The sequence below is a fragment of the Silurus meridionalis genome, chromosome 11 (genome assembly GCF_014805685.1).
Source record: "Silurus meridionalis isolate SWU-2019-XX chromosome 11, ASM1480568v1, whole genome shotgun sequence".
Classification (NCBI taxonomy): domain Eukaryota; kingdom Metazoa; phylum Chordata; class Actinopteri; order Siluriformes; family Siluridae; genus Silurus; species Silurus meridionalis.
The window spans coordinates 3,510,001-3,524,155 of NC_060894.1; the positions used below are offsets into that span (position 1 = coordinate 3,510,001).

General features: G+C 38.6%; 1 protein-coding gene across 3 annotated transcripts; it reads left to right on the forward strand.

Annotated features, from left to right (window-relative positions):
- The first annotated feature begins 885 nt into the window (after window positions 1–885).
- Window positions 886–13,423, forward strand: ewsr1a (EWS RNA-binding protein 1a). 3 transcript variants are annotated; one of them, XM_046861393.1, is made up of 16 exons: window positions 886–916; window positions 3,069–3,105; window positions 3,238–3,289; window positions 3,462–3,600; window positions 3,778–3,973; window positions 4,160–4,443; window positions 4,543–4,702; window positions 7,963–8,000; window positions 8,653–8,670; window positions 8,778–8,893; window positions 9,056–9,185; window positions 9,865–9,978; window positions 10,564–10,705; window positions 10,824–10,918; window positions 11,045–11,294; window positions 11,473–13,423. In XM_046861393.1, the coding sequence occupies exons 1-16, from the start codon at window positions 901–903 to the stop codon at window positions 11,510–11,512; spliced, it is 1,827 nt and encodes a 608-aa protein (XP_046717349.1). In that variant the 5' UTR covers window positions 886–900; the 3' UTR covers window positions 11,513–13,423. The 3 variants fall into 3 exon arrangements, with proteins under 3 accessions (XP_046717349.1, XP_046717351.1, XP_046717350.1); XM_046861395.1 differs by having other exon boundaries at window positions 4,160–4,401; XM_046861394.1 differs by having other exon boundaries at window positions 4,166–4,443.
- Window positions 13,424–14,155: the final 732 nt, after the last annotated feature.

Consider the following 14,155-nt stretch of genomic DNA (forward strand, 5'->3'; position numbering starts at 1 on the left):
GCCTAAACTCTATCTAATCTCATACTTACGCTATAATATATTTTTGTCAATGAATATGTATTCACTTATTTCCAGTAGTCTATTCTCTTCATAGCTTTTCTCATAGTCATAAATTGTCTGTATCAGAGATGTGTATCTCAATATGTCACAATTTGATCTTTGTTAAACTCGCTCAAATCCTTATGCTTGCCCATTTTTCCTGCTTCTAACACATCAACTTTGAGGACAAGATGTTCACTGGCTGAATAATAAATCCCACCCACTAACAGGTGCCATTAATAGATAATCAGTGTTATTCACTTCACCTGTTATAAAGTTATAATGTCATGATATTATGCCTGATTGGTGAAGCTCAATACTGTACAATACTAGTACATATAGAATATTTTTTAAGCATTTAACACTTAAAATGGATTGATAACATTTAAAAAACATTAAAGTAAACATTCAAATCTAAAATGTGTTGTTATTTTGTGAAGCAGGAATAAATTAGCTGAGATTGGAGCAGCTGTACTGCTTTATTCCCTTAAAACAGAGCTCATACTTCCATCCTACATAGTATACAGACGAGGAATATGGCAATCACATTCACGTACTCTCGTGGCGTACTACTTAGTACTCTAGTATGCATTTGGATACCAGTGTCGTCATTACGGGCGAATCTATTTGTGTTTTTTTTTTTTAACTGTACCGATTCGTTACACGCCGTAGGTTTAAATGTGTAAAAAAGCGATTATCATTTTCTCAATTTCAGATAATATGATAATAATAAAAAACGATTGTGTCTTTAAATATTTTTTTTCTACGTTATTGTATTTCCTGGGAATGGATTCATCCTAATCGCCATTTTCGCGCATGCGCACTAGGTTTGGTAGCCCGCAAAAAACGCGAGTCCACGAAATGGCGTCCGCAGCAGGTAATTCAAATTCTTTGCATCGAACAAAAACATTTTTTACCAATATATTTCTTCATACAAGGTCATTTTCGTTTACCGTCACTGCACGTTTGATTAAATGAAATTATAATTAGTACCACTGATATAATTTGCGTTTATCTTTATTTGCATCACTTAGCCATGCTAAGCGGCTTGCGGTGGGTTCAATCCCAAATGGCTTCGTTCTTGGTACACTTGTGCACTATGTGGAATCTAAAACAGCGTGGGTGACGCACTATTTAGGGGACGCTATGCATGAATTTGGGACTCGGCCCTTTTGTATTGGACCGGTTGCTTAGCAAGGTTGTATTATAATAGCTGGAGATGGAGGTGGAGCGTTAGCTAGCTATGTGGGTTGATTTTGGCGAGATTTATTTGGTATAAATGGTTAAAAAAATACTCTAGTCTTTAATGATACATTATAAAAAGAAAGAAATAGGTTCGCTAGATAAATCGGTTAACAGGTCACGTGGTTCAGTGGGCCTTGGGTTTGGGTGGTAGTGAGGCAGATTAGGATTTTGAATTGTGCTTTTAATATAATTCATATTTTGCTTAAATATAATTAAAAAAAAATTGATTATACTGAGTAGCTTGTAAGTATTTGTGGGGTATGTTGTATTTCCCAGTGCGTCTCTGGAGTCGGATTTTTCTTTGTGCTTTCGGACAAATCAATATTGGAGCTTTGTAATAAAATAAAATATAAATTTATTTATTGGGGTTGGAAACATGGACTTATTCGTAATTTACAGGACACTGAGACTTGTCCAAAATTTAGTTAGTTTTGGGGGGGGGAAATGTATTTATAAAAAAAAATAAAACACCAACGAGATAAAAGGAAAAAAATCACAATATAGACAACCATTGTATCTCAAAGATTACGTCATATAATAATAAAAACAATATATTTAATGGGTGGGAAAATCTGGAATCTGAAATCTGGAAAAAGAAAAGATTTGTCTCTCTGTAAACATATTCAAAATACGCCTAATGTGAAAAGCGTAGAAAATATTTTGCATATTTTTTGAACAGAATATTATTTTTATTGTTAATTAACAAGGATTAATAATTATTAATAATAATTCACACTCAGGAGTACCTCTTGGTATACAAATTGGGTTTTATGGATATGTTTACGTGTGTGTGTGTGTGTGTGTGTGTGTGTGTGTGTGTGTGTGTGTGTGTGTGTAAGAAGTTGATGACTTATTACAATCTCTTGAGGCAAATAAAACAAAAGTGACATCAGACCAAAATTGTAAAGACAAATCACAGCAGTTTTCCTCATGTACAAAAACAAAAAAAAATGCATTTTTGTCAAGTCTGGCTGTATATTTCAGCTGTATATAAGCTGCCATCTTGAATCTCCTGCATCACCATTATTCAAAGGACCACTGATGTGTGTGTCATCACTTCATGATGAGGGATTTGACATCAGTACACACTGATGCAGAGGTTTGCATAGAAGCTGCCGGGCAACCAGTGCTGAAAGAAAGGCATTGATTGATTTTTCTGTACTTGCAGCTCTGTGTGTAATACCGTATCGCTATAGTAACAGCTTGGCCAGACGTATTCACCAGGTTATTTTATTTCAAGCAGCTTCGATATCAACTTAACTTCATTCAAGCTTAATAAAACTTCACTCAACAGCAAGAGTAAACATTAAACATAGAGATACGGTGCGATAAATTCGAGGTTGAAATGTAAGTAATATGAAGATGTAGTTTCTTTGTTGTAATGAGACGTTTCAGAAAGGAGTCTCCAGTACCAGCAGTCATTTTTATCTAATAAGAGAAGAATTGGTGGCTTCTGGTTTCTTGATGGGTTTATTTTTATTTTTGAAGGACAATATCTGATGGTGCTTAAGAAATGAAAAACTTTGTGATGTAACTTGTCGTGGTCTTTGTTCTTAACGTCTTAGAAATAAACACAATTTTGTTTAAAAACAAAAAAAAAATTATTCGGTAAACCATTCAGAGTTCAGCTTCAGGGTTGTTGGATCAGCGCGTTTAAATGTTCGTTGCAAATTACATTGAAATAATTCAGATGACGAATTGTTTGTAGCTTTGGATTCTTTATTGGTGGAAATCTGTAACTTTTGCAAAGAAAACTGATTCTATTTTTTTCCCCGTTCCTGCAGATTATAACAGTTATGGACAAGCTGGAGGCCAGCAAGGGTTAGAATTTTTCTATTTAAATTCACATATTTTGCAGATCACATTTTCCACGTGCTCATATTGTGGTGTTCTGCGTGTTGTACAGTTTGCATGATTTGCATGAGTTTTGTTAACGTGTGTTTGCTCGCCCAGGTATGGCTCCTATGCTGCCCAGCCTGCTCAGGCCTATCAGCAAGGTACCCAGGTAAATCATCACACTGCTCTGTGGTCAAGTTTATGGAAGACAAAACAAACCGCTACATGACGAGAAAACAAAAATCAATTGCTCATAAGTCTCTTGGATCTGATTTGATCTCTTTGCATCTCTGTAGTAACTGATTTCTTACGTGTGCTCTTTGTTGATTTGTTGGTTTTAGCAGTCATATGGTCAGCAACAAGGTTACAGCTCCTACACACAGCCTGCTGATTCAGCTTATTCCCAGAGCAGCAGCTCTTCTGGAGGGTACAGCCAGCAGGCTTATGGGTCTTCATACGGGCAACAACCACCAGCCAGCGGTGAGGGACTTTATAATGCTCATTTAACTTATTCAACTTTCTGTTTAGATAATGTTGATTATCAGGGGAGGTTAAATTGGGGGGGAAATAAAGAAATCTACAGTATGGAACAGTAATTGTGTAGAAACCCTGAATATTACTATTGTATTTTAATTCCAAGCCTTTCTCTGTCTATAGGAGGATATAACGCTACTCCGGCTGCCCCTCAGGGCTACTCCCAGCCTGTCCAGGGTTATGGAGGCAGCAGTTATGATGCATCCTCTGCTTCCTCCAGCACCAATCAGGCCTCATATGGTGGCCAGGCTGCGTACGGATCCCAGCCTGCTTACACCGGTTATGGACAACAGGCCACTGCTTCTTCAGTTCCTCCCAGGTACTGCAACTATTCTTATGTTCTTTTTGTACTTAGCAGTGACGGAGAAAACCTTACCAAGTTTTGTTAAAGGAAAAAAAACAGGTTTTGAATAAGACATCAATAAGTCATCTATTGTAGCCCAACTTCAATAAGAACTTGTTTTGTTGTGAACGATTTGAGCTACATCTCTTTATTCTTGGTCAGTTACAGCTCTGGCAGTCAGCAGACTCCAGGATACGAACAAAACTCTTATTCCCAGCAACAGCAGGGCGGCTATCAGAGCCAGCAGGGTGGCTATGGGCAGCAGAGCTCCTACAGCCAGCAGGGCGGATACCAGCAGCAGGCGCCGCCCCCGCAGCAACCTCCACCTTCCAGCTACCCGCCACCCTCAGGGTCATACGGCCAGCCGCCTGCCAGTCAGTACGGGCAGCAAGGCAGCAGTGGAGGTGCTTATGGACAAAACAACTACAAACCACCCAGTCAATATGGTAGGGTGGGACATGCACAGAGGTGGTTTCAGCTTCAATCAGCTGCAGCCACAAAGCCTCAGGATAATCATAGTGATGGATGTTTTTCTTTTTGTTCAGGTAATTACAGGCCGGACCACCAGAACAGCAGTTACTCCGAATCCGGTGGTTATGGCGGTGGAATGGGAGGGGGGGAGAACCGCGGGCGTGGCAGAGGGGGGTTCGACCGGGGCATGATGAGAGGAGGAATGCGTGGGGGAATGAACCGTGGAGGCATGGGGTAAGTGTGTGTGTGTGTGTGAGCCACAATCACTTTCATCCCCTAATGCAGGAGCTGTGAACGGCCATGAAGGGGCTGAGGGCTATGCTAAATACACCCCCCGACATGTTTTCTATTTAAATTCAGTGTGCTGAGTTGATTAATTCAGGGCGAGGAATTACCAGAACGCAGGTCAAAGCTTACTGTCAGTAACTGTTATACAGACGTGTTGAGGTAATTAATAACTCTTAATTTATAATAAAGTTGGGTATGAAAAAGGAAAGTATTGCAGAATTAAATAGCTTCCAGCCCTTAGCCACATGGCCGAAGGTAAGAGGTTGAGGTGTTATTTTGTGGAGAACTGGTCAAAAATCCTTTCCACATCAGTGTTTCTTTGTTAAAAGTTGATCAAGTCTGTAAACAGAAACCTGGATAGATTTGGCTTTGGTTTGCCACAGTATGAATTAACAAAATGGAGTAAATGAGTTAATAATCAGGATTTACTGGTTGTTCCTTTTTACCAGGGAGTCATGGTTGTAACTTTGAGGTACTTTATCAATATTTTAAATCACGCTATTATTTTTTCACTACGTATTTTGGAGCATTCTGCAATTGGCCACATAATTACTTAATTATCTACAGAAGTGCTGCAAAGTGCAGCTTCCAATTGTGAGGGTTTTCATGAATGTCATGTTTTTGCAAAAACTAAATCGCATGTCTCAAACTATTGACGTTCTTAATAGTTTTTAAAACTAATACATTAAGATAAAACCTTTTTATTCATTCTGTTTTTAACAAAAAACAATTTACATATCTTTTTTATTCTCCTCCAGATTAAGGGTGTGTATTGGTCTTGGTGGGCAAATCTGACACTCTTTCTTTTTTTCTTTTTTTTTTCTTTCTTGTTTTTCCTCAAAAGTGTGGAAAAGTTATTTATTTATTTCTTTTATTTTTTTATATATTTTTTTTCTTCCCCTCCCACCAGTGTTTTTTTCTCAAAGGTTTTCCTGATAATCCAGTGATGAACAGGTGGTATTTATATTATGAAAGTGAATGCAGTGTTTCAAATCCTGACTCACTTCCTGGTTACTGGGTTGCCAACTTTGTTTATAAAGTAAAATGGCAATGTTTCTAATGGTAATGTTGAAAAGTGACATTTCGCTTTGGATCAAAAAATTGTTGATGGGTTTCTAAAAGGTTTAAATGGAGTGTTACTATTTACACAAGTGTTATACACTAAAGTGTTTGCCTCAAGTAGATTTTTGTGTAAAACATGACAAAATGGGTATATTTAATACTTATGAGGGTAATGCAAAATATCAAACCAGCAATTAAGTACCACTCTGCACCAATAGCATTGGAATAATAATAATAGTCTTTTTAATATTATTATTAATATTATTGTCATTCAAATTTAGAAAATCAGAATGCTTGCTCTTGGGTAGGAGCTTGTTCTACTTTCTTTTAGGTGGTGTTTGTTGTACAATTTGCCCAAATACACTGCATCCATTTTCTTTAAAAAAAAAAAAAATTTCTTACTGAGTTCTGGGAAAATAATTCTCAAAAAAATTATTCATATGGTTATTGCAATGCTTGAATGAAATATGAGCAATTCTGCTTTAACATGCTTTGTCACATTTATACGCTGCAGGTAACAAAGTGAGAGCCATGTTAACACAGCAATACATTTACAGTACCGCTACTCAGTTCAGTGTGGCCCGGCAGCCTTTTCAAAAGGGGACATAAAGAGTTGGTATCGTCATTTTAAAGCCGGAGAGATACAAGTGTGGTTTTTTTACCCTCACAGGGGGATTGCAAAGAAACTTGTGTTATTTTGATAAACAATAAAAAGTTAACTGTAATGCTCCAGTTGAATGTTTGATAGCATTTTTTTTTTTTTTTTTTACTTTGTATAATTATTTCTTTAAACGTATGTGTAATGGAACAGAATGGTGTGTATTTTTAAGTTTAAATGCTTTATCTGATTAATTTGACTGGAAGTGCATGTACCAGCTTTGTGTAAGCAGATTGTTTCAGATGCAGTCAGAAATGAAAATCTTTTCTTTTTGTAGTAGGTGTTTGATGGGACAAACAAACAAACAAAAAAAACCCAACTAAATGCTGCCAAAAATATGCTTATGCAACTAATCGTAATGTTTAAAATTATAGATGGTGCAACTGCAGCCTTTTTTTTTTTTCTGTTGGAAAGGAAATGCAAGTGACCTCGTTTGAGAACACATATTTTTCTCTACGTTTTGCCACTGAGCCACCGTTTTCAGTCAGTACAGGGATGTAAGCATTTTCAGACGTTTGTGTGGCATCTTTTGGGGAAATGAACAACGAAAGTACATTCTTCCCTCGATTTATCACGGTTTAAATCTCGTGGTCCTACTTTATCGCGATTTTTTTATTTACTGCATGTAACTATTTTGATTCGCAAATTTCAGTTCATTTAAAACGAGCAGCATTACAAGAAACCGTATGTTTCTGCTTGTTTTTTGGTTTTATTATCCTCTGAAGTAAAAAAAAAAGGGGGGGGGGGGCGCAGAGTTGAAGACATGCGTCTCCAGATTAAGCCAATGAAAATAAAGAATGCAGTGACGTGTATCTTAAATTCAGCCTCTCTTTTTTTTTTTTTTTTTTTTTTTTTTACGTTTTAGGACTCTTCAACCAAAACTATGCATGGGCTACACTACAGTACTGCGCCCATTTATTGCGTAAATTCGTTTTCCCCGGTTGGTTTTGGCACCGCGATGGACAGGGGACGACTGTAGTCTGAGTTGACTTGCACCAATTTTCCTATTTTCCGAGAGCTCATGCAGGTTGACCACCATCAAGGTCGCCTGTACTTTCGCACCAAATTCACTTGTGCTTTTAGATTTTGTCAGATGCAATCAACAAACAAATAATTGTATCAGAGCGTTACATTTTCCCCATACGGTAACCAGCTGCTGGGCTGCATCTGAAACAATCAATTCATTTTTCTTATGTTGTGGAAATATGTAGTTTTTTTTAAATACACATCTGTGGTAGCTGTTTATTTGACCATTACAACTGTTCAGCCACAACCATGTAAAGTACTATATATCCTTTAAACACCCCCCTTCCCCCGCTCCAAAACAAGTGTTGTAACTAGTCAGGGGGATGCTTAGAGCATATTTTGGGGGGGTGTGTAGAGCCAGACGTGTCCACTCTCCCCCATAACCACCCCTCCCATTTTGTGGTACTGAAGTGGCTGTTTAAAGGGAAAATCGCCTTCATATCTCCGCTTATTCCCCCAGCATCACTGGAGACAGAGGTGGCTTCATTAAGCCTGGTGGTAAGTTTTAATGAGAATTACCAGAGCATACACAAACTTGCTTTTGTTCGACCATTTTCATGGATATTTGATATTACAGAGGGGAAATATACCTTCTTTTTTTTTGCCTTGCAATGCAAAGACACAAGTCTGCCGGCTAGAGTTTTATGGGTTTTTATGAACAATTATGTATTGGTTGACAATGGGGTTGGTTCAGTTTAACAACAGAAATATGGGTTTAAAACAAAACAAAAAAAAAACTATGGACTCCTTCAAAGAGTTTTTCACATTTTAGGGTTTAATGGTAAATGACCATAAGTCACACACAATGTCAGGATTTACAGCAATTTCTCTGAAATTAAAGGTTCGGAGTCCAATTTGGGTTTGTGGTTTGGCACGTTTTTGCTATTCATGGCACACTTGCAGAAGCAGTTAGGTTCAGGTGTACAGGTTAATTTGAATAGATTCCTTCGATTAATTTCCCCACAAATTTTGAAGCACAAAGGTATCTTTGCTTCTCCCTTGTATTTATTTCTGAATGCTCAGAAGAGCAAGTGTGCCTGGGAAATCTTTACCTGGACTTGGTCATGTCACTGCACAGAAAATGTAGGATGAAGACTAACTTGCTCTTATTTTTCTTTCTTCCTCCCTCTGTCATCATATTTAATATCAGGACCAGATGCAGACATGGGTAAGTTAGAATTATTTTTAAAAAATTGTGCAGTGCGCTATAATGTGCGCTTTAGTCGGAGCAATACGAGGTTTACGCGGATTTTAAAGTGTGCGTATGTCTGTTAGGTCGCCCAGAGGAGCAGGATGACTCTGAGAACAGCACCATTTACATCACAGGCCTAACTGAAAACGCAGCAATGGATGAAGTGGCTGAGTTCTTCAAGCAGAGCGGCATCATCAGGGTGAGGGAGAAAGGAATCAGGATTTAAAAATGGGAATCAAATTGCAAATTGTTTGTTTTTCATTGCAATGGTGTGAATAGGAATTGGACTAGTTGCGAGAATGATTGTCAACGGCTTGGAAATTCACTGCTTCGTTAACCTGCTGTGTATGTTCTCTTCCAGATTAATAAACGTACTGGTCTCCCCGCTATAAACATCTATACAGACAAGGACACGGGCAAACCGAAGGGCGACGCCACCCTGTCCTATGAGGATCCGCCGGCCGCCAAGGCAGCAGTGGAATGGTTCGACGGTGTGTTTTAAAATACAGTACATATAGAATTTACCTCAGGTTTTTAAGTCGCAGCCTGTTTCAATTTTGGTACAATTACAGAGAAGATATGCGAAACACGAAAATGCCACTTTCTCTAAACCATACATCATCTCAGGTCTCACCACAGTCCTATAAACTTTCACTCTCACAGATACTCTTCTATCAAAAATCACTCCTGATATCACTCTTCTCCACCCACTCCACCAATAAATTGCTATTTCTAGTCTGTCGTAAAAAAACATTGGCATTGACCGGAAGTGTCGGCGATTTCGCCGTGTGCAGAACAAATAATGTTTCCGTAGTGACGGTGAATACGTTTGTGAGGAACTCAGATTTTAGCTATGTTCGTGTATGTATGTGTATCGTTACACACAAAGTAATATGATGGTAGTGTGTTCACACAGCTTGTGCTCTAGACATGGTATGAAAAGCTCAGCACAGTGTGTGTAATCTGACCTATGTATCAGAGCCCACTGCTGATAGTTTTCTAAATAGCTGATGCACCAACAGTGGCATTTTAAAAAATAATCAGTGGGGCAGTGATGAATTTTAGTTCTGGCTATTCATCAGGTTGTCTCTTAAAAAATGTTATCCCATTAAAATATTAGGCCACTTTTGCTAGTCTGTGTATTTATATGGTTTTCTTTATTCTGCCCAGGTAAGGACTTCCAGGGTAAAAAGCTGAAGGTGTCTATGGCCCGGCGGAAGCCCATGATGATGAGGGGTGGAATGCTGATGAGGGGAGATCGTGGTGGGATGATGGGAAGAGGAGGTGAGCAGCTAGGTGCTCTTAATAAAATCTGCTTATCAGGCAACTATTTCAAAATGCGTAGGAATCCTGGGATATAGCACCATTTTCACAAAGTATTAAATTTTTTTTTCTCTCAAAGTGTGCATGGGGGGGTGGGGGGATGGGGGGCTTAGAACACTGAATTAATATTTGTGTTTCGGCTCTGTTCGGTTTTTGTAAATATAAAATTAAGAATTTATTAAATATTGTTTATAAAACACAGGCTACGTTTACACTAATCTGCATACAGGGGAAAAAAACCCCGGCATTTTTGTCTAAACAACACAAAAGTCCATACTTTTTTCACTCATTTCTCCAAAATGATTTTTGGGTTGCACGTCAACACTGAAACGTCTCAAAACACTTGCGTCCCTGTACTGCACACAAGCAAAATTTAAGAATTCAAAATGATTTCAGATGTTAAATATGGTCTTGTATAAAAGTGTTATGGAAAAAAATATGGAATCTGAAATGAAATGTGTAGGAACCCTGTATATCTCGAGCTCTATGGTGTAGGTATACATCATTGTGTCTGCCCTTCTCACAAAGCTCTTTTTGTGCCTGTAGGGATGATGAGTCGAGGTGGGATGGGCCGTGGTGGCGAGCGCGGAGGTTTCATTCCTCGAGGTGGACCTAGAGGAATGGGCCGAGGGGCACCAACTGGTGGAAACATGCAACAGAGAGCTGGAGACTGGCAGTGTCCTAATGCGTAAATGTTCCCTTTTTTCCGACGCTCCCATTGTGTAATATGGTGCTTCGCTTGTGAATGCATCGCAGTGTCGTGCCTCTACTCCCTTGGTTTTCATTTCTTGCTTTTCTCGTTTTAGTGGATGTGGAAACCAGAACTTTGCCTGGAGGATGGAGTGTAACCAGTGTAAGGCACCCAAACCCGAAGGTTTCGGTCCGCCTCCTTTCCCTCCAGGTAATGGCATCTTTTTTTTTCTTTTTCTTCTTCCAGCTCGTCATTTCATTTTCTTGAAGTGCAGACTGTAAGATCCGTTTAAAAATCTCTTCTCCAAGACTGAATCCGTTTTTTCTCTCTCTTCAGGTGGTGATCGCGGCCGTGGAGGTCCTGGTGGCATGCGTGGTGGTCGTGGCATGGACAGGGGTGCACCAGGAGGCCCCGGAGGTCCAGGAGGATTCCGTGGGGGCAGAGGTGGAGACCGCGGCGGTGGATTTCGAGGTGGAAGGGGCATGGACAGGGGTGGATTTGGCGGAAGGGGTCGAGGTGGGCCGCCAATGGATGACATGCGTGGAAGGGGCCGGGGGATGGGGCCACCAGGAAAGATGGACTTGAAGTGAGTGGGAATTTTTTGTGTTTTTTGTGCAAGGGGAAACGTGGTTGTGCCAACAATGCTCACATGATTAACATGAAGGTGGCAGATTGAATTTCTTTCACGTTGTCTGTTATTGTTAATGATTTAATTTATCAGTATAATCAGAGTTGACAGTTAATTGTATTTTTCTCTTACTCAGGGGAGATCATCGCCAGGATCGGCGCGAGAGACCATACTAAACCCACCCACTACGGTTTTCATTCAGATTTTAAACTCGTAATTCCATATTTATAATGGTTAGTGTTAGATTTGACCGGTAGTTCTTTATATTTTATTTTTTTAGATTTTGTTCGTTTTAGTTTCTTCTCTTTGTGCTTTGTATTTTTCGCTCACAAATCCCGATGCCATGCATGCTGTTACGTGTGCAGACCGAGTCTGTGCAAAATGTTTAATTGTGGAACAAGCTTAATATTTTTTTTTTTTTTTTTTTTTTAAGCTGACACCCTGTTTTTCTTTTGCCCACCCTGTTCCTGTGTAAACTGAATTAAAAACAAAAGACCCTGTGATGATTTTGATGTAATGGCTCACTGTATGATTACTTGTAGACAGTATGTGTTGACCACATCAGTGCACATCAGTTTTGTGAACCATCAGTACCATTTAATTTTGTCCTAGTCATTATTTAATTGAATATGGTGTATAAAATGGGTGTATACTCAGTTGGACTTCAGTCTGCAGGAGTGGACTTAATGACACCGGTGCTAGTCTCAGCTAAATTTCCCTTCAGTCTTCAGACCACCAGAAGGGGTCTAAAATAATGTAAATCAATGGGCCTCATTTATCAATCTGGATGTAAATAAATGTACTGCATGTGCAGGTTGTGTAAGTATTTCTGAAAATCTCAATCTCTGAAAAAAACCTTTGTATTCCCAGTGTGTAAAAGTAAGACTTTAAAGACTTTGAATAATTTGTTTGAGTTGCTGCATTTGTTTTTAATTGTTTGATTTAGCAGAAATCCTTATCCAACTTATAGAAGTGCTTTAAAGTCTGTCCACGATACATCCTCATGCTGCTTCACTGGGTCAAGGAATTGGATTACCCTTGAGAATTATTTTGTGGAAAACGAGTTCATTTGAATTATTGATGTTAACGAAAGAATAGCAAAAAAATTTAGTTAAAACTAACCGTTCAGTCATGACTATATAGATGTTTTTATATAGTCAGACTGTATAAAGCTCTAAGCTGTATACAGACACCTCTGTTGGTGTTGCTTTTTTTTTTTTCTTTTTTTTTATATATAAATATACATTAAAAAGATTTGGGCTATGAAGTAAAATAGCTTTCATTGTTAATTTCACTCTCCTGGAGTTTTGTAGGTGTTGCTCAAGGCAAATGAGCTGTGTCAGGAATGCACTTTGTAATATATTGGATTTTCAACATACCTACACCAGAAATTACTTTCCCAAACTTGGGGTGGAAATGATTTTGTTCTTTGAGGTTTGCAAACATTCACTGTCAAGTTGAAAGTTATGAATGAGGCCCATTGATATTTTAACATTGATGAAAGAAGATTCCAGTGTCGGTGCCTGTCTTACATTCAACACAACATCTTGATGTTTGGTGGTATTAAAGCTGACAAAAGGATAGTGGTGGGTCAAGTACATCATTCCTGTAATTAAGTAAAAGTCCACTGATTACATCTCACTTCAGTATTCCTTTTATGTTACATATTTAGTTGAGTATTGGTTACTTTTGAATCAGTTTTTGACTCCCATCAATCGAGTATAAATGTACTGATCAATGAGATCTGTAGGTGATTAATGGATTGAGGGCAGTGTTTCATTCTCTTACATGTCAAACCTGTATTAGGAGAGAGTTTTCTATAGTTACAGACACACCTGAACTGTGGACTGTTGTGGTCTCTCCAGGGCTTGTCAATAAACGTTCCATATATTTGCTTCAAAATAGCAAAGAACCACGTGTTTTTGTGAAATGTAGTGGAGTAAAATGTTACACGTTCAGATGTCACAAAGCAAGTTTTCCAGATTAAAAATAATCTATCAGTTGTTTAGTAAATGAAAAATGGGATTATTGGCAAATTGCTGTGGTGTAATGGTAATAAAACACCATTTTATGTGTGAATTCCTTCACCCCGTGTCTCAAACCACACCTTATTTCCTATACAGTGAACTACATGGAATGTTGGCCATTTTGTAGTGGTGGTTGCATCCGGAATGCACTCTTGAGTTTGATTGTACATCTGATGGATACGCACTAATGCGTTATTTTCTATATTGCACTGTGACACAGCACACACGAAAATCTAAAAAAAACAAAGTTTCAACAAAATGAAAATTAGCATTACAAGTAAATTTAATACTAGTGTAACTCTAGAGTCGGCTCGGGGACCCTGACAGACGCAGCGCAAATGTGTACAAAATTAATATTGTATAAATTATTATTTTTGACAAACAAGACAAAAATAAACTACTGATTTATAATAAATAATACGTTAGTACAGGGACGGTGTATGTTCATGACCAAATTGTCAGCGCTCTGACGCATGATATTTGTGCCGCTGTCCCCGTTTGCTCACTTAATTTCATCCAATTCTTCCTTTGTAGTAAATGCACGCACTCATTACGAATACTATGCACTTTGCAAGTCAATTCAGTTGTATTTTTTTGGTGCTTTAAACAATGGACATTGACTAATGAGCATGACAGTGGCAGGGAAAACCTCCCTGAGATGGTGCGAGAAGGAAAACCCACCCTCATTCGAGTGACTCCAAATGTCTTTTAATTACAGTTGATTGGTGGGTCTTCAAGCTGTTCATGTGGAACCATCCTCAGAGTGATCTCCAATTGACGAGAACTCCATCC

What these genes read in the sequence shown, in the direction of transcription:
- ewsr1a (XM_046861393.1), top strand. An exon ending in CAAGCTGGAGGCCAGCAAGG is followed by an intron (nt 3,106 to 3,237) that starts GTTAGAATTTTT and finishes TTGCTCGCCCAG; the next exon opens with GTATGGCTCCTATGCTGCCC. An exon ending in CCTATCAGCAAGGTACCCAG is followed by an intron (nt 3,290 to 3,461) that starts GTAAATCATCAC and finishes TGTTGGTTTTAG; the next exon opens with CAGTCATATGGTCAGCAACA.